General features: G+C 38.6%; 1 protein-coding gene across 1 annotated transcript in view; it reads right to left on the bottom strand.

The window, feature by feature from the left end:
- Positions 1-23,810, bottom strand: part of SYNE1 (spectrin repeat containing nuclear envelope protein 1) — a 391,665-nt gene that overhangs the window by 196,943 nt on the left and 170,912 nt on the right. The window contains exons 68-78 of the mRNA XM_021716025.1: positions 20,625-20,771; positions 15,885-16,010; positions 13,977-14,153; positions 12,724-12,989; positions 8,946-11,106; positions 6,152-6,489; positions 5,811-5,955; positions 4,950-5,168; positions 3,523-3,782; positions 1,381-1,546; positions 923-1,075 (exon numbers count right to left, since the gene is read on the bottom strand). Of these exons, the coding sequence (XP_021571700.1) occupies positions 923-1,075; positions 1,381-1,546; positions 3,523-3,782; positions 4,950-5,168; positions 5,811-5,955; positions 6,152-6,489; positions 8,946-11,106; positions 12,724-12,989; positions 13,977-14,153; positions 15,885-16,010; positions 20,625-20,771 (4,158 nt within the window). The remainder of the gene's footprint in view (positions 1-922; positions 1,076-1,380; positions 1,547-3,522; positions 3,783-4,949; positions 5,169-5,810; positions 5,956-6,151; positions 6,490-8,945; positions 11,107-12,723; positions 12,990-13,976; positions 14,154-15,884; positions 16,011-20,624; positions 20,772-23,810) is intronic.

Here is a 23,810-nt window from a genome sequence, read left to right on the forward strand (position 1 = left end):
CAATACTTATTTGTTGAAGATATGAAGACATGAAATACATCTTGTCTTTTAGTTTCTTTCTTTCTTTTTTAGACTGGGTCTAGTTCTGTCACCCAAGCTGGAATGTAGTGGCATGATCATAGATCACTGCAGCCTTGAATTCCCGGGCTCAAGTGATCCTCTAGCCTCAGGCTTTTGAGTAGCTGAGATTGGGACTAAAGGCATATGCTACCACCTCCAGCTAATGTTTGTTTGTTTTTTTAATTGTAAGGGATTGTCCAGGCTAGTCTTGAATTCCTGGTCTCAAGCAATCCTCCCGCCTTGACCTCCCGAAGTGCTAGAATTATAGGCCTGAGCCACTTGCTTGACTTTTTTTGGGGGGGGGGGTTGGGGATTTTACTCTGTCACTCAGGTTAGAGTGCAGTAGTGCAATCATGACTCCCTGCAATCTTGACCTCCTAGACTGAGGAGAACCTTCTACCTCAGTCTCCTGGGCAGCTTCAACAATAGGCACACGCCACCTCACCCAGCTAATTTTAAGAAAGTTTTTCTTTTAGAGATGGGGTCTTCCTATGCTGCATAGGCTGGTCTCAAACTCCTGGGTTTAAGCAGTCCTCCTGCCTCAGCCTCCCAAAGTGCTGAGATTACTGGAGTGAGCACTGGGCCCAGCCACTTGGCTTTTTTGTTTCTTTAACTCATTTTTTTAGATGTGAGGGGAGGTAGATAAATTATCTTGAACTGTATGACATTATTGTTGATACCTATGATATCCCGTATGTTTCTTGCCTACGGATATGACCTCTAATTTAATGTTAATGTTTTATAGTGATCTAGTTTTTCACTGCTTCCAAAAAGACATGACTGTGAAAATCAAGAACTCTTATACAAGAGGATTGACCCTATAAAAGAATAGAAAGACAGGCTTTCTTGATGATAGGTTTACCTGATCACGTATCTTTAGGTCCAGTGCCACTTCAGCTAACTGAAGAGATAGTTCCGAAGGTAATATAGTATAAAGACCCAAGTACTTATTCTTCTGTTCTTCAGCCATTTTCTCGATATTCTGTCGGTGATTTGTGGCTTCTGTTAGAAGAATCTGAAGAAAAGATCAAAATAAGAAATTTCTGGGATCTTGATAAGGAAATCGATTTTTATAGGTATAGATGCAAGGTTGTATGGTGTTCATCAATAAACGATTAAGTGTGGAGCACCTTAAGAGAAAATCAAACTTTGATGTATGCCCACTTTAAATAAAACAAAAGAAAATCCGATGAAAATGTTCTTTATATAACACATTTCCAAAAAATTTTAATTCATTGAATATATACAGATGTATTTAATTAAAATCAGGGAAATCGTTTTTTTAATGGATGGGTATAGAGAATAAGGAGATTTTTGTACCTGAAGTTCTTCAAGTTGAGCATCTATTTCTATTGTTGGATTCCCCAAATATTCCTTTGTTTCCTGAACCCAGCATTTCACAGAATTGATTTGTGTCTCTACTATCTCTCGGTCCTCCAGTTCTTGTTTTACCAACTTTGCATTATTCTTCACTTTCTCCTGCATGCTTCAGAAACATTATGGGGTGGGGGGAAGAGCAGAAGTGAATGTGACATGAACAAAACCCCCTAATACATGACATCATTTTACCCAAAATACGTACAAAAAAGGGAAACCAAGTTTCTTTTTTGCAAGTAAAGACTCCTCCCCAAAACTGTCAAACAATTTCAGTAACACTTGCTTCAAATAAAACACAAGAATTTATGTCATATAAAGTGAATAATTTAGCCCTGAAAAATCGAGAACTGACTTTCTCACATGCCACTAAGTTGCAACTAATTTTCCTATATGAAGTAGCCTGGAAAATGTTTGATTATTTACTTTGTCTTTGGAAATCTACATACATGATACAGAATCACTGGCATTTAAAAGTAATGTGCAGGCTGGACTCTGTGGCTCAGCCTGTAATCCCAGAACTTTGAGAGGCTGAGGCGAGTGGATTGCCTGAGCCCGCAGGTTCGAGACCCACCCGGGCAAATTGGCGAGACCTCCTCTCTATAATAAATCAAAAAATTAGCCAGGTGTGGTAGCACGCACCTGTAGCTCTGGCTACTTGGAAGGCTAAGGCGGAAGGATTGCCAGAGCCTAGCAGGTCGAGGCTGCGGTGGCCGGGAGAGTGCCACTGCACTCCAAGTCTGGGCAGCAGAGTGAGACTTCAACTCAAAGTAAATAAATAAATGAAAATAAATAAAAGTAAAGTGCAATATTTGTGGCTATTAGAGAGTAGTCTTTAAAGAAAGAATCAAACTTGAAATTTTCACAATTAATAATGCTAATAATGTCCAAATTTCAAGTCTGTATTTGAATGAATATAAATTTAGTACAAAGTTTTATGATGGTGACAGATTACCCTGACATCAACTACAACTAAAGAGGTACATGTGGGACATATATGAGGGCACATTAGTTAACACAGATATTAAATTATCTATGGACATTTTTTCTCTGGTTCAAGAAGTGAATCAGGTTGGTTATATAACATGAAGGCTAACTTTCTCTTTCTACTAAATGCACTGCCAGTCAACGGCTATTATGTACCTGGACTCTGGTGTTATCTTGCTTCTACATACTTGGATGAATTATCAAGGCTTACCAAATCTAAGTTCTAACTATATCTCAACTCTCTCCCTGTCAAGCTTCACTCTCTTGAATCACCCTTCCTCTTCTCCCCACCACTCAATAAGTTCCTTGAAAGAGACCTGCTTATTCCTAAGCTTTCTTACATGCCATTCCCTTGTCTGCAAGACGCCCCTCCCACCTCAGCACCTCAGTGCTTAGCTCCAGCCTGCTCAGGCTTCTGCTGGAATGCACCTTCTGAAGGAATGCCTTCTTTGATGCCTCTCCTCGGGTAGTTATCTCTGCTTAGGATTCCCTCAATTCCCTTTTCAGACTTGACTGAAATGACTTCTTTAGAGGCCTACCTTTGCTGCTTGATTCCAAACTGCATGAAAGTGGATATTGAATCTATCTGCTTCATTATTGTATTTCTAAGTATTACCAGTTTTCTATTTGTCAGACAAATGGTTAAAGAATTAAGAAAACTAAAAAGCAACCAGGCACGGTGCCTCACATCTGTAATCCCAGCACTTTGGGAGGTTACAGTAGGAGGATAGTCTGAGCCCAAGAGTTCAAAACCAGCCTGGGCAACACAGCAAGACCTCATCTCTACAAAGAGACAAAAAATTAGCCGGGTGTGTAATGTCACACTCCTGCAGTCCCAGTTATTTGGGAGGCTGAGGCAGAGAGATCGCCTGAACCCAAGAGGTTGAGGCTGCGGTGAGCAGTGATTGTGCCAATGCACTCCTGCCTGGCAACAGTGAGACCCTAACTCAAACAAATAAAACTGAAAACAAGGATGATGGGAATAGATCTTCACATTTTTTAGGTGACACGATGGAGCACCCCTATACCCGAGTACCACACGTGTCCCTTTGGGTCAAGGCCAAGTTTAGAAACAGAGAATAACAGCAGGTGTATAATTACTTCAGGCAGCGCTCTTGCATTGCTGTGATTTCCTGCATGAGGGGTGGCTCCTCCCCAGAGCCTGGGAGTGCTCCATCCTGGAGCATGCACAGGGCATGTTGCCGCAGCATGCCCAAGGCCGACTGCTGCTGCTCCAGCTCTGCTGTGAAGGTGTCGTGGTGTTCTAGAAGAGTCAAGAGTTCTGCTTTCGAGGCTTTCTCTGCTGAACTTCCAGGTAACTTCTCTTGAAGCTGGTCAACCACTTCAGTGGCTTTTTTAACCTGATGACAAATGTGCATACCAAGAAATTCAAATATTAAAAAAACTGAAAAAAACAGGCAGTTCTAGTAAATGCCACATTTAATACTACTGCATCAAAGTATGTTAAAGCTAATATGTAAACTCCAAAGTTCAGGAAACTAAAACCTGTGCCATCTCCTTAACATGAAAGGAAAAATCACCTATATATCTCTAGGTTTAAAGCTTTAATCTCAAAATAATATCAGGGCAATTAGAGACCCAGCATAATGTGAAGAAGAGTCTTTTTAAAATTAAACAAACAAATAAAAAACTCCAATATTTAAGTTGGAAAGATGTGTGCCTTTGAGTCATAAAGAAAGAGATGACTTAAAGATAAACTCTTGCTGAGGCAGGAAGATTGCTTGATGCCAGGAGTTCAAAACCAGCCTGGGTAACATAGCAAGACCTTGTCTCCCTAAAAATAAATAAATACTCTTAAAAGATGGAAAAATTAAATATATAATTTGGGTGAGCTGGGCGAGGTGGCTCATGCCTGTAATCCCAGCACTTTGGGAAGCAAAGGCAGGAGGATCACTTGAGCTCAAGAGTTCAAGATCAGCCTGGTCAACATAGGGAGACACCCCTACCCTACAAAATAAAAATCGGCTGGGTGTGATGGCACACACCTGTAGTCCCAGCTATTGGGACATTGAGGTGGGAGGATCACTTGAACTGAATCCACGAGTTTGAGGCTGCAGTGAGCTATGATCGTTCCACTGTACTCCAGCTTAAGTGACAGAGAGAGACCTCATCTCCGAAAGATAAATAGAGAGATAGATTAGACAGATAGATAGATGATTTGGGCAATGCTTTAAATTTCTGCTCATTTTAATGGCAAGCAAGAAGTATTTTGTGCTTTTTTAAGATCATGTACAAAAGCAAATGGGACAAGATGGGCTTGTCTTCCTCTAAAAATTTAGTTGCTTGCTTCTCTCACTGAATAATTAGACCCTAATTTAGGAATAAATTGCATATTGCATGTTGTATTTTGTTTCATAATGTAGTCATTATGTCATTAAAATATATATAAAAAAAGACTTTTTAACTTTCATAAGGATGATTTCAAAAAGGAGCAAAATACTGTTTTTCAGAATATATTACAATCAGTGAGAAAAAAATAAGGGAAGCCCTACAGTAATGGAAATCACCTTAGTGTTGAAGTCCTCCCACTCGTCCACTGCATCTTCCAGGATCTTCTCCTGGTCCTGGGCCACAGCTCGGAGGCGTGTCCAGCGCTGCCAGACAGTGGTCATCGACCTGCTCAGGGTTGCTTTGCTGGCATCATTTCCACTTTTCTCCAGTTGTGACGCTTTTTCTTCTAGAGCCACAATCTTCTCATGGAAAGAGTTCACTACTGACACTAAAGCCTGGGGATTGGGTTGGAGAGAGGAAGAAGGGAGATAGAGGAGAGATTACTTTTTTTTTTTTAAAGATCTATTGATTTTGGTAAAGCCCAAAATTACCTACAAAGGATAATTGTTCTACGTAAACTTATTTTACATTTATTTTTAAACAAGGGTTAAGATTGGATTTTTTTATAAAGAGGTTAGGTGACTACTAGTATTCATTAAAAGCAAAATTTATTTGTGACTTGAGATGACATTTCCCATTTTTCAGAAGCAGGAGAAATATGTGAACTGAATTTGATATTTTAGCATGTTACATTCTTTCTTGCTAATATTTCTGTGATATATGCAGGAAACTCAACTATTAATTTTTGAATTTTATTTGAATTAATCTGCTATCAGCAACATGCACTTACTTAATCAGTATCACATCTTATCAAAAGCAAATTGCTCTGAATGTCTTTTTAAAACTTTAGTTATGCATTTTCAATGGAAATCCTAAAAAGGTAACAGAATTTAATTAACTTAAAACTTTTATAAAGTGTGGTTAAATGTATTCTTATCGTTATTTAAGGAGCCCAGGTGAAAATTGTTTCTGGAACCAGTGCGCTGCAAAGACCCATTACAATTACAATACAAAGGATTTTAAAAAAAAAAACTGACCTTGTGTTCTGACAACTTTTCTTCTGCCTCAAGACTAGAAGGGGCCTTCAACACAGAAAACTCAGACAATTTCTTTTCTGCATCATTCATCAGTTCAATAACCTCTTCCCTTGCTTTCTGGTAGTCCTGCCATTGATCTGAACACCTTGAGAGAGTCCAACAGAAATCAATGAGCAAAAAACAAAATCACATATTTCCATACTAAGTTGTGGTGTCACTATGTCTAGTGATACTTGAGAGAAGAATTAATTAATGAGCTAATGTGCATTATTCATATATTACTATTTTCCTTGTGAAAACTCATCTCACTGAAACCTAAAGCATAAAACAACTTGAAATACCTCTGCAAGAGATCTACTTGGGTCCGTGAGTCCTGGATCACCCTCTGGCTCCTGCCTTCCAGCGAAGCCATTTTCTGTGCTAGTTCTTCTTTGCCGGTTGGCTTTATGAGGGGGTCTAGACTGGCCACCAGGCTTCGGAGTTCCTCCAGGTTACTGTGGAACTGATCCTCAGTACTGAAAAATTCCATGTGGCTTTTGAGATTTTCCTCTGCGCTCTCCACATCCAGGCCATTGCCTGCCAGCTGTAACATTTCTTGGGCATCCTCCAGCCAGTCATTAGCTGCTTGAAATACTTGATAATACCTTTGACACTGACCGTATATTTCAGTCAAAGTAGCCTGAAAGACAGTAATTGCAAACAATCAATTTTCATTTGCAGCATGTTTCCAGGAAGTAGTTTCGTTTTTCCATTTTGTTTCCAATCCTCGTCTCAAAGATGAATGTGTATAAGTGAATTGATAAGTTACTGGACATTTTTAGTGGTACAATCCATTGTCATCCTTTATTTTTCCTTTGGCTATTCTTGTTACAACTTTTTTACTGCCATTAAAACAAATAAATAAGAATAGAAATGGAATAGAGATTTATGTTGGTATCTTGACTAGTTCTGAAATGTTCTTCTCTCTCTAAGAAATAATATAATGCTTTGTTATATGTGGCAGGCCAAACGCTTCCAAAGTACAATAATGCGTTTGTTGGTTAGAAGTATAATCACACCAGATTTATAAACTGGCATTCATCAGGCCATGTAGCAACTTCTGGAAGTGAAACAGTAGCCCATGAGAATAGAGACTAAGAAGAATGTGAGTCTGGAAGGCTGGCCCCTTTAGACTCAGAAGGAAAGGAAACACTCTAACCAGCTACCAATGACTGAATGAGACATGGCACCACTGTGCAAACAAGGACACAGAGAAGCGGTAGAGGAATGTGCAGATAAGATTAGCACCAAATAAGAAAAGATTGGGGATAACTAAGCAAATAATTAGTGGAGGAGATTAGAACTGTCTCCAGAACCATGATCTTCAGTGTGATTTGGGCCAAGACAATCATAAGACAAGACAGCGGAAGTAGAGACATCTTAGTAGACTTAAGGTCTTGGTTCAAAAATCACTACATCAAAAGAAACAAGCTTTCTTAACAAAAGTTTTTCAAGAATGAAAATTCCAGCTATCTGTTCTTACTCTACACCCTAGGTTATATACTCTAACTCTGTTTATACTGATAGCTATAGAAAAATAGTTTTAAAAAAGTTTTTAATAATGGCCTTGAACCAACAAGAAAAGGCAAGCATATACTAAACAGACTTTAGTTTAAGAAGTTAGAATTTTAATGGTATAGCTTATTACTACTTTACCCATTTTTTTAATTTAAATTTTTTCCCTCTGTCCCTCTGACCCCAGCTTTAGCCACATATTAAGATAAAAGTTTTGCGATTCAAAGTGTTAACCTTTGCCTGTAAAGAAAATAAAGAAATAAAGTTAAATGACTGCTAAGATTCATGGGAACTACCTTATATCCAGCCCTATGCTAAGAAGATAAACTTGTTGAGGAAGGCATTAATATCCCTCTTCCACAAAGAGAAAACAGAGACTAGAAGGCTGTAAGTAATTTGCCTAAGATCAGATAGCTGCTATTAAAACTCAGACGTGCCTTCCCCCAAGGCTTTAGCTACTGTATTATCCTGTCGAAAGCTGTCTTTTACTTAAAGGTTGGTCGAAATCTCCTAAAGTAAGAGGAGCTGAAGACAGACATAGAGAAAAGGGGCCAAGGAATTAAAGGAAGTAATCCTCCTTTAATAATGCCTCCTCCATGGGCATTATTTATCTCTTCCTATTTTTGAACACACAGAACTTACAAGCCCTAGAGCAAGCCCCCATTAGGAGGCTAATCTGGAAAGTTCTGTACAGTCCCCCATTTCTTTTTGTATCTGCAAGTCAGGCCATCACGAATATTCTAGTCATGCTTCTGCTGCACTACTGGGATGCAAGAGAAGGGAGGCACTCCTCCCCGAGGAAGGAGTAAAGAGATGGGGCAGCTAATGGGAGACACCACAAGAAACATGATTCACATCAGGACCTGGGCTGCCTTGTACATCTGCCTTTCCATTTGGAGACTCTTTATCCATCACTGATCTTAGAAATACCAGATTTCACATTGTTTAAAAAGGGTATCACTAAGTACTTATTGTTAATCAATTTTGTTATTAATTTTGTTATTAATATACTCATGTAACATTAATTATATGATCATTGATTTTCTTTTCACTATTACAAGCAAGGTGAAATCCTCACGGAAATCATATTAAATGAATACCATGAATATAAACATTTGAAACATCTTGTTGGGCTCATGCCTATAATCCCAGCACTTGGGAGGCAGAGGTGGGAGGATTGCTTGAGCCCAGGAGTTTGAGACCTGCCTAGGCAACATAGTGAGACCTCATTTCTACAAAAAAGAAATTGAAAAATCACCAGGTGTGGTGGCACGTGCCTGTAGTCCTAGCTACTTGGGAGGCTGAAGCGGGGCGGGGGTGGGAAGGTCACTTGAGTCCAGGAGGTTGAGGCTAAAATGAGCAGGGACTGTGCAACTGGACCCAGCCTGGGAAACAGAGCGAGACCCCAATTCAACACAAATAAACAAATAATCCTTTAAAGTCACTATTGAAGATGAGTCTATGTAGTATTAAACAAGAAATATTTAAGGAAGCAATTCTCACCAACCAAACAAATTTCTCATGCCTGTTTACAAATAAGCAAAGTGGAAAAAATGAGATGCAAGGTTCTATCATGCCAACCTGTCTGGTGCATAAAGCTTCCTGAATGTCTCCATCGAGCTCTGAGAGTTCAGCAAGGGTGTGCTCGAAATCAGCAGATATCAGCTCCTTGGCTCTCGTGAATTTCTCCTTTTCCTTGTCACTCAGGGCGTTCATGATCCTCAGGCTGGACTGGACCTCCTCCTGATGAATCTGGATCTTTCTGATTTCCTCTTGGATGTCCTGCAGGTTGAGGTCCAGGCACACTGGCCCACTGAGTTCTGCCTTCACCCTCCTCAGCCAATCTAGGGAGCGGCTCATCTCAGTCTGGAAGTCTATACTCTGCACCATTCGGCTCTCACACTCTGTCACCATCCCACCAATGGCAGACATCAATAACTTTAACTCCTCTTGCCAGGACTGGATCTGATGCTGGGTTTTCTCGTAAGCTAAGGGATCAAGGTGTGGGGCAAGGTCTTCAAGGTGCATAGTCACTCGTTTTAGCAGAATTCCCGAGTCCTGGAGACTTCCGGCCAGAGAATGATATACTTTGAGCTTCTCCTCTACAGGCAGCGTTTGCTCATTCACCTTGGACTGCTCTGTTTTTACAGACCCCAGTTGTCTCTCTAGCTGTTGACGCATCGTCTCGTGCTCTTGGTAAGCACTGGTGGTATCTTCTAACAAGCTAACTCTTTGTTCTGTTTGTCGCTTCAGCCTGTGATACAAGGTGACAAGGTGTAGCATCTTGTCTGGCTGCCAAGGCTGACCCGTGCTGCGGAAACTTTCTTTTTTCTGGTTCAGTTCATCCACCGCCTCCCCCAGGCCCGCCACCTCATCCAGAATAGCTCTGCAACTGTCCTGAAGAGACAGAGCCTCTTCCACAATCAGGTTGGTGGGAACTTTGCTCATCTTCAAGAACTGGGCTTCGAGTTCACTCAGAGACTGGGTTGTCAACTCGATCAAGGAGGTATATTCTTTCCGAGCAAGAATTGCTTCTTGGACTTTGTAGAACTTGTCTTTAGCCAAGGCAACAATTACATTGAATTGTTGGGGCAAAGCATTTAGTTTTTCACTGAGGTAGGAATAATCGACTTCATTCAGTGATGGTAGGATGGCCTGCCCAGTTCTCTGCAGCGTTAGTAGAAGATTTTCATATTCTGGAGATTGTTCAAGAATGTGTTGGTATTTGGTCAGTTGCGTATGAAGCTCGGTACTCTCATTCATTAGGTTGATTTCAGGAAATGTAACAATATCTGCTTGTTTTAGCCAGTGACAAGCTTTATCGAAATCTTCCTTAAAATGCTTCCTAGAAACCAAATTTTTCTCTAGCTCTTGTAACCGATGATTACATTTCTGTAAAACAGTGTCATAGACACTCTGCAATTCCTGAAGCTTCCCCAGCACTTCACTCTTTTCCTGCTCTGTGACCCCTTTCATTAATTCACGACCCTGAGCCCAAAGTCCGGTGACTTCATTTTGGTAAGTCTTGAGGCTGGCTTGTGCACTCTTACAGGTTTTGATTTGTTTGCTCACATCATCAGGCAACAGGCAGATGTGTTCACGGAACATTATCTTACGCTCGTGTTGCTGAATTTGGCTGGTGGCCTGGAACACCGCCATGAGAAACTGGGTTTTCTCGGACAAGGCCTTGTTTAAGTACTTTCTTCGCTGACCCACTAAGTCACTGAGACAATTCACATGCCTTTGTGCATCCGTGAGTGCCTTCTGGATGACCTGTCGCTCATTTAGGCCAAGGTCCGCCATCACCCTGTCTGCGTCCTTTATGAGTGATTTCAGGAGCATCTGTTTAGCCTCCAGTTCACTGCAAATGGCCAGGTGATCCATGAGAAGGTTCTGGGCCATCTCAGGAGGGGGGCTCTGCTTAAGGGCCTCAGCAATGTTGGGTTGTTGCTCTTCTGCCCACTCCATTAGCTCCTGAAATCGGGACTGCACTACATTTAACTCCTCCAAGTTGGTGACTGACACTTGGATTTTTCTTTTCACAAGGTCCTCAAGTTGAAACCAACGTTGTTCAAAGTGACTCGTCTGTTCTTTGACTAATTCTTTGTCATCTAAGTTCAGATGCTCTATCATTTTTTGCTTTTGATCTTTCAGATCTTCAATAGCATACTTTCCCTCCTGCAATGCCAAAGCTAACTTCTTCAAAGCTTCCAGGTGGACAGCTGTACTCTCTGCATTGGATCTGAAAATACATCAAAAGGTATAAGACCAAATTAGCTCTAGTCAATAATGATGTTTGTTCAATCCATGTTAAAGTATATTTCACTTTCTTTAAGTGGACATTCTTGGCTTAGGACAATTGAGAGTAGCTCAAGTTATGGCTTATTGACAGAGGCGCTGTACTTATTAAGGAACACAAGTCTCATCAGGAATCAGTTACTCAAGTTGAAGCAATCAGGGTTTCTTGGTCCTTCTCTACTCTTCTTTTCCTGGATAATGCTGCCCTCCAATCACATCTGATATAAGCATTTAGCTTCCTCTTGGCTCTTACCAACTGAGCAGAATCTGCACAGTAGCAAGATTCCCAGATGGTGTGTGTAATGTTAAACATGTATTGAGAAGAAATAATCTACTGCATTCTTGAAAATAACACTAAGAGAAATTAAATAGTGATTCATGATTTATGAACTTTCTTTTGGGAATAGGCTCCAATAAACAGTGCAGTACTAGGTAGTACAATCTGGAAGGTATAACCAAGGACTCTAAGAGCTACTCAATTGCATGTTTTTTATATATTTTTGTTTATCATTATAAATATTTTGTTTATCATTATAAATATATGGAAATAAGTGTGAAATACAAGGAGTTTTCATCCTTTGACTACCAAGCCCACCTGAGAAAGTGGAATCTTACAATCTTTTTCATTTGCAAAACAATCGGTTCTAAACTATTAGAGCACGCTCTGAACTATAAGAAGCAGGGTTGGGAGGTAGTATGATGAGTTCTTTTTTGGACACATTAGGCCTGAGGTGACTCTGGGACCACCACAAACCAAAGTAAGGGTTTTTGCTGGTTTCATTGGTTCTAATCCCAAAGCCCAGCAAAATGTTCAGCATCAAGGAAAAGCAAACAAATCAGACTAGCATACCAAAACAAAACAAAAAATCCTATCATGACAACTACATCTAGAATAATATTGGCAGTTTTCATTGTGGCAAGTGAATAAATCTGGGCAGAGGAATTGCAGATTTTTACAATTTGAATAACCAAAAGTAACGAGAGGTTTTTACTTGGTGACCCTGTGTGTGTATGTGTGAATTCTTATTTTTCAAAGCAAAAAAAGCTAAGAGGGGTTCAATCACTACAAAATCACAAAGGTCAAAAATTAACTGAATTTGGATTGTTCACTAATTTCTAGAGTACTATAAATACAAGACACAATGATCAGAAGACACAAATGTATTACTTTACAGAGTTGGCAAGAAATCTGTGAATATATAGTTTCATAAAGGATTCACTTCATGAGTCTACAGATGATGGCCCCATAATTAGTAATTAAACAAAACTAGAAATATATTTTAGGAATAAATCTTTAAAGTCATGAAGTCTTTGAAATAGTCATTGAGGTTACAAAGAAAATGGTGCTGTTTTCAAACATTTCTCTCTCACTCAATACTTAAATTAATACTGAACAAGGAAAACCAAGACTCTGTATCTGTATGACAACATTAGATTCTTAATAATGTTTTCCAATATTGATCATGATAAATGACAAAAAACATAAATATTTTAAATTTTTATAGAAATTAGGAAATTTCTAGCTTAGCATTTTGGTGACTCACTGGAGAATTTCTGTTACCTGGCCAAGTTATCCCATTCTGTAGTAAATTTTTCTAGAAATGCTTCAACGACATTCATACAATCATGGTAATCTCTTGTTCTCTGAAGATCCTCTTCTCTTTGCAAGCACAGTTTGTTAGATTGAAGGCACAGATCTAGCCACTGATCATTTAAATGATTTATTTCCTTGTGTTCCGGAGATTCCTGCCTCTTTGTTAACTTATCCACCTTTTCTATGATGGTGCTCACAGACGCCTGTTTGCACTGTAGTTTCTTAACAAAATCCTAAAAGATAAAAGCAAAAAAAAAAAATAGGTAATGCGTAATGAATCCCTCAAATAAATACAAAGTGAAACACAGACATAATACCTCTAAATACTTTGTTCTTTGATATGAAAAAACCGTACAATGAATGAGTCATGACAAAGAGCAAAATTTTAAAAATCACCATATCACCTTATGAGCATAAATTCTCAAGTGTATAAGAATGAGAGTAGTTGTGGTATTTTATTTTATTGTGTTATTTTGAGAATTACAAAGAAAAATTGATACATGTGAAACAACATTATAATTACTAAAAAAAAGTCATTATCTCACCTTGAAGTGTGACCTTAGTTTTCTTAAAAATTTTAGGCAGTTTATGCTTTGAGAAAAAATAAATCTAATTTATGTTATCTCTACTCTTTTTTTTCCTGCATTTGCAAACCATGCCCTGGTAGAAAATGTATCATTATTGACTGAATATCATCGAGAAAAGTTTGTTAAAAATCGGAACCAACTTCCAATCAGGTTAATATGCTTATTATAATTTTCAGTTATATTTTAAATTATATATCAATATACACTATATTGTATATTAATTTTATATTGATTAAATGTATGCTTAATTAACTGATAAGTTTATAATCCTATAGCTTTAGCGATATGGCAGTGAGAATCTAAAAATAATAAGGTTTTGGATTTGCTTAGTCGCAGAATCTTCTGACTGTAGATTAAACCATCACTGTTTTGCTCAGGAACAAAGTAAAGAGGGAATGTCTTATGATGCAAGTGGCCATTTGGAGCCCCAAGAATAGATTTGAATGCTTACCTTATAATCTACCTTCCCCGGCACTGAATGACAGTTGTTCAGATTCTCTTATTCCTTAAATAGCTGTATTAATGTCTAAGGATTGACAGATACGCAGGCATATTGAAGTGAACAAGCAATGCATTTCTACTTCCGTGACCGACCTCTTTTATCTCCCCTGGAGACAAATATCCAATCCCCACCTTGACTTGGGAAACCATGTTCTGTGCAATGTTTAGCTCCAACTCAGAGTGCCTCCTCTTCATGTTCTGCAGTTGCTGATCAGCATCCTGAAGATAAATCCAGAGCTCGGCCTTCAGGTGCTTGATCTCTTCCCAGCCCTGAGTTAAGTTCTGTGCTTGGACAAGCCTTTGTTCAATCTCGAAAAAAACACATGGATACAGTTGTGAACCACATGAAACATGTATGGTCAATGAATCAGAAATGCAACTCTTTAGCCAGTCTATGTGCTCAGACTGGTACACATGCTTATGCACAAACACACACACACACACACATGAATCCAAAAAATACTTTACTTGCTTAAAGCAAAACAGAGTTTTGACTGGGCGCAGTGGCTCACACCTGTAATCTTAGCACTTTGGGAAGCCGAGGACGAAGGATTGCTTGAGCCCAGGAATTCAAGACAGTCTGGGCGACATAACGAAACCTAATCTCTTACAAAAGTAAAAATAAAAATAAACTGGCCAGGCATGGCGGTGCATGCTTATAGTCCCAGCTACTCAGGAGGCTGAGGCAGGAGGATTGCCTGAGCTCAGGAGATCAAGGCTGAGGTAAGCCATGATCAGACCACTGCACACCTATTTGGACAACAGTAAGGCCTCGACTAAAAAAAAACAAACAAACAAACAAAAAAGAAGAATAGAAACATAGAGGGTTTCTAAAGACTTTAAATGGCTAAGAGTTATGCCATATGATTTTAATCAGTGTTGTAAAGTTCAAAGAAGTTTTAACAATTTATGAGATTGAAAGCTGCCCTAATGGTTTTTCACATTGGGCATTTCATTAGACACATTTGTTTGAATAACTCATGAATTTGGTGTTGGGGTTAATCTTGTTCTCTATTGTACATCTATTCATCTTTCTTACAAAACACTGAATTATTAATGTTTCAGATGTATCTTTAGATCTGCTAGGCTGGTTTTTGAAACTATACAATTGTTTTAATAAATCATTTCTGTTAAAAAAAATACATGGATTGCATCATTTTTCGTAGATTTAATGAGCCTTATTTTGATAATGTAATATAAAAGAGAAAAACTTTATTATTTTAAGACTTTTCCTTTGACTCTTTTTACTATTCTGTGAATGTTTAATAAATTAAATACCAAAACCAAGTCTTATTTTTCTTTTAGACCCAAATTTGTTTCATTAAAGAGTTTAAGCTGCAGCAGCATTGTCTATAAAGACGTGGCCTGTCTGCCATTTGTCTGTGTGGCTAGGTCCTGCTAACTCATTACAAGACTTTCCACTGAGCCTAGATACAGCTTCAGCATCCTTCTCAACACCACAGCTGATAGCCACTACCAATGAATTTTAAGAACTGGGACAGATGGTATGCTCTTTGGCATCCTTGATGTAACAAAGCAAGGGTCAAGTGCCCCTTTCATATTATTACCTAAAGAAAAAGATGGAAAAGGAAGAAAAGACAATTTAAAAAGTGTGGAAAAAATAGAAAAAGAGGAAGAGAAAGTTGTAGTCAAAGGTAAAAGAGGGGAAAATGTGCTAATAGATGTCAGTTGAATGAGACCAAATGACTCAGTTCCAATTTGATGTTACCAATGTAAGAGTGTACTTACTTTTTTTACGACTTAGTTAAAACTTAAAAATCTATTCCTTTTTTTTTTTTGTAGAGACAGGCTCTTCCCTTAGTTATCCAGACTGGTCTTAAACTCTTGAGCTCAAGCGATCCTCTTGCCTCGGCCTTCCAAAGTGCTAGGATTACAGGTGTAAGTCACTGAGCCCGGCCCCAAATAGCAAGCATTATAATAACAACTCAAGAAATATTTTCTTTAAAGCTCACGTACAACATTCAAGCAGGAAAATATAATAAAGCAGACCAATCTGATTTTTTTTTTTTTTTTTTTTACCATTTGCTCTGTCTGTTGAATGCCCTTTGCTGTGGTTTTCACTGAAGCATTCGACAAGTCACACATGGAGCAAAGGAGATCCAAGTAGGTCCTTGCCTGCTCTTGCAAAGCTCTAAAGTGTTTGACCTGAAAAAAAAAGGCAGTTGCTGGAGTCAAAGAGATGCATGGTCTATTTAGATAACAAATATTTATATCATTTGGAATATTATGTTGACTTTCCAAAAATAATCTTGCTAGACTCGTGTCTTCATTGTCATAAAGTGACATATAGGACTCACAGGAGAGAATTTGAAACACATCATCAGGGGTCTATTTTTCCACCAACTGCTTCTCATTGCAATTAAAGCTATCTGTATGCTCTGGGAAAGGGGAAAACCCAAAAAACTTCTATAATCTTTCCAGATTCTCTGCTCACATTCTAGTTTATTTTTCATTGCAGAGAAAGAATCTATAGCCTACTCTGGCCTGATGCTTAAACATTTTTGCATATCTCAAAGGCGTAAGATCAGTGAGTGTATCTGCTTCACTGAAGCGAGGCTAAAACACATATGGCTGGCCCTTTTCATTGCAGAACATTTATCTTATACTCTTCCTTTTCTAGAAGCCCAAAAAAGGCTTCTCCAGGAGGATCTTAAATCTCTTTACAGAAACACAGAGAAATGTGTTTCTCTGCAGATGATCAAAGTCTATGCAGGCTCCGTTTTAGATGATGCCCACAAAGCAGTCCACAAAACAAATCCCTTGAACTCATGCAGCTTAGAGTCTTATGAGATGGATAATATACAAATAAACAAACACATAGGCCATGCAATGTTTGGTAGTGCTAAATAATATGCAGAAAATTCACGACTGCACTTGGAGAGTGATCTCCAAGACTTCTCTGAGGAAAAGTCCTGAATGTGTAGCATGCTATGGGATAACACACCAGGCAGGTGAACACGGTGGGGAGAGAGACTGCAAAGGCAAAGCCCTTGGTTGGAGCAGAGAGAACCAGGTGGGAGCAGAAGTCAGAGAGGTGGGTGGGACCAAGTCACAGAGGCTATATAGGGGAGGTGACCATATATCCCGGTTTGCTGAATTTATGCCTCTAGTCCAGAGTTTCTTGTCCTCAGAACTACTGACATTTGGGGCCAAATAATTCTTGTTGTGGAGGCTGTTCTGAGCATTGCAGTATGTACAACAGCATTCTTGGCCTCCACCTACTTGATGCCAACAGCATCCTCACTACTGCCAGCTGTGACAACCAAAAATGTTTTCAGACTTTGTCGCACGTGTCCTGGAGGACAAAGGCACCCTTTCTTCCCCAGTTGAGAACCACTGCTATAGTCCCATTGCATTATGGAAAGCAGACACTGTATTATTAAAAAGCTTTCTTTTGGGAAACAAAACATATACAGTATATAACCAGACTATTCATAGGCCATGGTAAGAAAGCTGAAATTTTCTCTAAGTGTGATGGGAAGATATTGGGAGCATCATGATCTGACATCGACTGTCAAAAGAATCCCTCTAAACGTCTTGTGGAGAACATCTGCAGGGGCAGCAGGCAGCGATGGTGACCAAGCGTTAGGCTACTTAAGGGATCGTATAAAAATGGTGGTGGCCTAACTGCGAATGATGATTGAGGTGGTGAGACGTAGTTCTTGGTTACTGCATAAATAGGAATGAATAAGGAAGTGGGTACTGACTACAGGTTGTACAGGATAAAGCTGGCCTACAGAAACTCCCTTCTCTGGTTACTGTCAAAGGAAAGACCATTCTGAGATTTTCAAAATAATAAAGTCAATAATGGAGCCTAATTTTGTGGCTCTTATCTCAGCACCCTTTCCTCTAAACATACTGTTTTTTTGTGGATATAATAAATACAGATCAGTTTGCCATTAAGTCAGAAGTAGCACCTTTTTAATTCAATGTATTTCACTTCCAATCCATATTATGAGTCACTAACCAGTGTGCAAAAGCACTACATCATACACCTATGACCCAGAGGATGTGATTGGTCTCAAATAACTTGTGGAAATGAGAAGAGAATAAGCTATCCGAATTTTTATTTTATTTTATTTTATATTTTTTGAGTTGGAGTCTCACTGTCGCCCAGACTGGAGTGCAGTGGCCGCTCCCGGCCACCGCAGCCTCGACCTGCTGGGCTCCGGCGATCCTTCCACCTCAGCCTTCCGAGTAGCCGGAATTACAGGCGCGCGCTACCACGCCTGGCTGATTTTTTGATTTATTGTAGAGATGAGGTCTCGCTGCCCAGGTGGGTCTCGAACCCGCGGGCTCAGGCAATTCACTCACCTCAGCCTCCCAAAGGTGCGGGATTACAGGCTGAGCCACCGAGCCCGGCTTCAGAATTTTTATTTTAGAAATATATTAAATAATAATTTATTTTGAGGTTGGCCTGATTCCAAAAGTATTGGAAGCAGCATATAGATTGTCAGTGACAAAACAGTCATAAAAGGTTTTTGCTAAAATCAGCTCTAAATAAAACTCTGATAGTACTTTTCTCATTTCCCAAAATTCACATTTTGTGTCTTATAAGAACATATGGCATTCTGATTGGAATCAAATTGTTGTGTCTTTTTCTTGTGGTAGTGTGGAGTGTTTTATCGTCACCTGTTTATTGAGTATTTACTATGTGGAAGACATTGTATCTTGGGACCATGACCATTTTAACTGTGACTGGTCAAAGCCTGACTCCCAACTGATTTGTCTGAAGTCATGAGGAGTGGGATTCTCAGTCACACACTAAAACTATCCAACAACTAAGGGCTTGTTCAGTTTTACATGAATAGTGCAGTATGTCCTCAATGTTATCCACGAGTTCTTAGAAACTGTGACTTTCAGCAAAATGATGTTTGTTTCCTTGTTGTTATAATAAAACAACATGTTGTGAAAGAAATGATATTGTTTGAAGACTTGCTGTACATTTTGCGTAAAACCACAGTTTCCAAGAACTTATCAATGGCATTGAGGACTTACTGTACTTGCCAAGATAAAAACTAACTAATTAAAGCAAAACAGTCAGGTGCAGTGGCTCATACCTATAATCTCAGCACTTTGGGAGGCCAAGGTGAAAGGATCACTTGAGCCCAGGAGTTGGAGAGCAGCCTAGGCAACATAGCAAGATTTCATCTCTACTAAAAAATAAAAAAAATTAGCTAGGCATGATGGCACATACCTATAGTCCTTGCTACTTGGAAAACTGAGGCAGAAGGATCGCCTGAGCCCAGGATGTCAAGGCTGCAGCGAGCCATGATCATGCCACTGCACTCCAGCCTAGGGATAGAGTGAGATCCTGACTCAAAAAATAATGAAATAAATAAAATAAAGTAAAAAAAAACATTAAAAAAGTAAAACAAAACAAACAACAAAGAAACCCTTCCCTTTCAGAGTGACTGCAATCTGAATTTCCACAACCTCTAACTCCCTTCTCTGGCTACCGTCAAAGGAAAGACCATTCTGAGAGATGTGTGGAAGAGGCAGAAACAGTAAACTACACAGTCACATCATCTGGAATCTGAGAAGGAGCCAGAACCTCCTGTAGACACAGCTTGTTCTGGAAAAGTGTAGCAAATCTTTTCTTGTTCTAGCAAAGGGTTTGTGGGATTAATACTTTTTTCTCCCCTCACCCCCTTTTTTCTTTTTTTGCTAACAAACAAAGGAGAAACATTAAGCCTTATTCTGGATTGTTCTGAATAAAGTACATTGGAAACAAACAGCCACAGACAAGGAATGATTCAAGAAAGCTCACAGTCTAATAAAAAACAGCAGAATGTAGATGGCCTTTAATTAATTTATCTTGATTCAAAGAGAACCATGTTTCATTTGTCCTGATCCTATTTTTATAAAGTATAAAATGCACACTTTGGTGAACCATTTAATGCCTTAAATAATGCAAATGATTTGAGCCTTTAGAAAATATCCTTTGGGAATGAATTAACTAGATACATCCTCTATGTGAACTAAATGAACAAGTGCATTATATTAATCTCAGTTTGTGATTAAAAATGGAATTATTTATTTAATACTGTTAAGTCATATCTGGCAGCAATAATCTTTACAACTAAATTCCTCTAAAATATTTTCCCACAGGGTTAAAACTGCATGGAAAATCTGCTTAGTACAAACATCAAAAAAATTATGTCCCACATATTCTGATTTTAAAAAGCTGCTTATTACAAAAGTCAAAAAAAATTCCCACATATTCTGATTGAGCCTCAGCAGCAAAATCTTAAGCATGTGGGTGTCAACTTAATATAAAGTAGGCTTCTTTCACATTCAGAATCCATTCAATAATTATTTATTAAGTACCTTGTTTATGCCAAAAACTTATAGGAGGAGTTAGTGTTGCTTCTGTATTTATAAATCACTTTACTTTGTGGTATGATCTTTGGATTTCATCATAACTTTTAGAAGTAAGTATATTTACAAGCATCACTTTACACAGTGGGAAACTGAGGTTCAGAGAAATTACGTGACTCATCATGATCCTCCCTACCCATTAGGTATCAGAATTGATCTTTTGGTTACAGTGCTCATTCTCTTTCTATTCTACCAGGTTGTTCCCTTGGTGTCTTCTTGGTTGGAACATGAACTCAACAAGAGCCAAGCTCAGATCTCATTTATACTTTCAGATTCCCAGCAGCCAGTAGAATTTGGCACATCCTAGGTACCTCATAACTTTTCATTGACTGTCTGAACAACTCACAAGAGTAACATAAACTTTCAGGAGTCTACTACCTGCTTAACAGCTTCTGCCCTGCTAAGAGGCGGTTGAGGGCTTGGTTCTAAATCTGGCTGGACTGCAGAAAGCCAGGCCTGGCACTGCTGCAGGGTGTCTTGCCGGCTGACATGCTTCTGAAGTTCATGCTCCAAACTCCGGTATACCTGAGACAAAACAACCACACTGAGGTTATGTGAGCAGATATCTATCTCTATAAAGATTACTGAAAGTCAATGAAACACAGCAAGTCCATTTACATTAATTTTTCCCAGGACTCCTCAATAGCATACAAATATCTGAGGTGGTTGCACATGTCCCAAAATGTAAAATGGGTTGCCCCAGTTGATAAGTTCCTAATCCACAATCACAATGCAATTTCCGGATCAGGGGAAGAGAAGATGAACAGAATTAATACGTGTTAGAATATGTGCAATCATTGAAGTAAATTCTCATAAACATAAGTCAGAGGTTTTTGCAGCTTTTCTTCCAATAGTATAAGACAGGGGACCCCACCTAAAACCCAGAATTATCACTTGGAGGGCGGGCCCTGTGTGGTACAGGCTTGCCTGCTAGAAAAGTGTTCTAGGAAGCCAGTGGTATTAATGTACTAGCTAGTGTTGTTATGAGAAACTGTGGTCAGCTTCGGTGAATTTTTTTTTGGAGATTCTTTCAGTGAATTTGCCCATTTCATGATGGTTGATTTATGAGTGCACCTGTCTGCACTACTCTGAGTATTCAGCAGATTTTAACAAAAAATTACATGAATCTCCATGTTCTCCCATCTTCCCTATTCACTCAATCTTGCCCCGAGCAACTGTTTTTTGTTTCCTCAGATGAAAAAATGTCCTTAAAGGGAAACGTTTTGCTGATATGGAAGAGGTGAAACAAAAAATGACTAAATAGTAAAAAGTATTAAATTGACAAGTTCAAAAACTGTTTTGAGCAGTAGAAAAACCATCTCCATAAGTGTATTATATCAGACAGAGAGTACTTTGAAGCATGATTGAAGTTTAAATATGTTTAAATTTATTTTTAAAATTAAAAAAATAATTTCCGGGTTTTTGGGGGATCCTCTTGTACATGCTGCACTTTTTTTAAGCTAGAAACTAAAAGTAAAAATAAAACACAATCGCAAAAAAGATAACCAATACTTCTGTAACAGCAATACTTCACTTTAGGGGTAGAATCAAATAGGATCCAAATTAAAACATAGGGAAGCAGAGACATTGATGCCCTCAGTTTATCTTAGAAGTTATTTTCCAGAACAATAATACTGAATAATTTATATATTCTCTAATATGTGCATTCAGTTAACTAACACTTAACCAGCCAAACAATTTTTATTTTATCTATAAAAATATATTAAAAATTATCATGTGTCTCAAGAACAAGATGAGATATACCTATGATATTTTCATTAAAAAAACAGAAAAAAGGAATTAGTTTAGTTGGACATCTCTCTTTCATTATTTTATTTATTTCATTTTATTATTATTATTATTTTTTCTTAGTCAAGGTCTCATTCTGTCGACCAGGCTGGAGTGCAGTGGCACAATCACGGCTGACTGCAGCTCAACCTCTTGGGCTCAAGTGATCCTCCTGCCTCAGCTCCCAAGTAGCTGGGACTACAGATATGTGCCACCACAACAGGCTAATTTTTTGATATTTTGTAGATATGACATCTTGCTATATTGCCTAGGTTGGTCTCAAACTCCAGAGCTCAAGCAAAGCTCAGTCTACCGAAGTGCTGGAATATAGGCATGAACCACTGTGCCTGGTTTCTTTCTTTCTTGAGACAAAAGAGGTAATAATCAAATTCTGCTATTTTATTTCATCTGTTACAACTTATCATTTTCATCCAATCGACATTGGATCTATTCTTTATTTAGTCTTATTCCGAGCATAATTTAAAGAAGAAAGGTGTTTTGTTCTTTCTCAGTAGTGCAAGCTTTAATTTTGAGATTCTGACTATGTCTGTAGGATTTCATCTGCTTTTTAAATTTTTTATAATTATGTTGGTCTTTCTAACACTTACCATTTTTTTTCTTTTAAAACTAAGCTATATCCCTAATGCAGAGAAAACATTCACTAGGAAGGAAGTCAGTGTACAAGAAATCTCTGTTGAATGAGTGAACAAATGAGCTCACCAGAAAGTTCTATGTATACCTTCAATTCCCTTCTTATCCTTTCTTTTCCATTCTTTGTCATCATTTGCAATTATTTATTAAACTTCTCTATTCCTCTTTTTTCTTAACTTTTGAAGATGACTTGAAGTCTAGGGAATTGACTAATGTAACCTAGTATTTAGAAAAAAAATCATATTGAACACAGATCATTCCCACCATGTCACTGGTGTACGTATCACCAGTTCCTATTGGCCTTCTCAGTCACGAAACATACATGGAAGACCTGTAGAAGCCTTCCCTTTTCTCTGCATCCTCACCAGGATCTGTTGTTGTTTGTTTTACTAATAATGTCCATTTTACTAATAATGGCATCTGTTGTTGTTTGTTTTACTAATAATGGCCATTCTTACTTTGGTTAGGCGTATCTGAATGTGGTTTTGATTTGCATTTCTCTGATGATTAATGAGGCTGAGCACTTTTTCATGTATCTGTTGGCTACCTGTATGTCTTCTTTTGAGAAGTGTCTATTAATGTCTTTTGCCCACTTTTTAATGGGGCTATTTGTTTTTTTCCTTTCAGCACGTTTGAGTTTCTTATAGATCCTGGTTGTTAAGCCTTTGTCAGACAGACAATTGGCAAATATTTTTTCCCATTCTGTGAGCTGTCTCCCCTCTCTTCATGGATTATTTTGCTTTGTAGAGGCTTTTCAGTTTAACGAGGTCCCACTTGCTGGTGGAAACCAGTATAGTGATTCCTAAAAGAACTAGAAATTGACCTTCCATATGACCCAGCAATCCTCTTACTGGGAATATACCCAGAGGAACTCAAATTATTCTGCCAAAAAGATACCTACACATGTATGTTTATTGCAGCACTGCTCACAATAGCAAAAATGTGGAACAAACCATGCTGCCCATTGAAACTGGACTGAATTTTTAAAATGTGGTACATATACACGATGGAATATTATGCAGCCATAAAGAAGAACAAACATATGCACTTTTCAGTAACTTAGATGGATTTAGAGTCTATAATACTCAGTGATCTATCACAGAAGTAAAGAACTGAATACCACGT

The sequence above is a fragment of the Carlito syrichta genome, unplaced genomic scaffold, assembly GCF_000164805.1.
Source record: "Carlito syrichta isolate Samal-C Ts95f unplaced genomic scaffold, Tarsius_syrichta-2.0.1 Scaffold308114, whole genome shotgun sequence".
NCBI classification, from domain to species: Eukaryota; Metazoa; Chordata; class Mammalia; order Primates; family Tarsiidae; genus Carlito; species Carlito syrichta.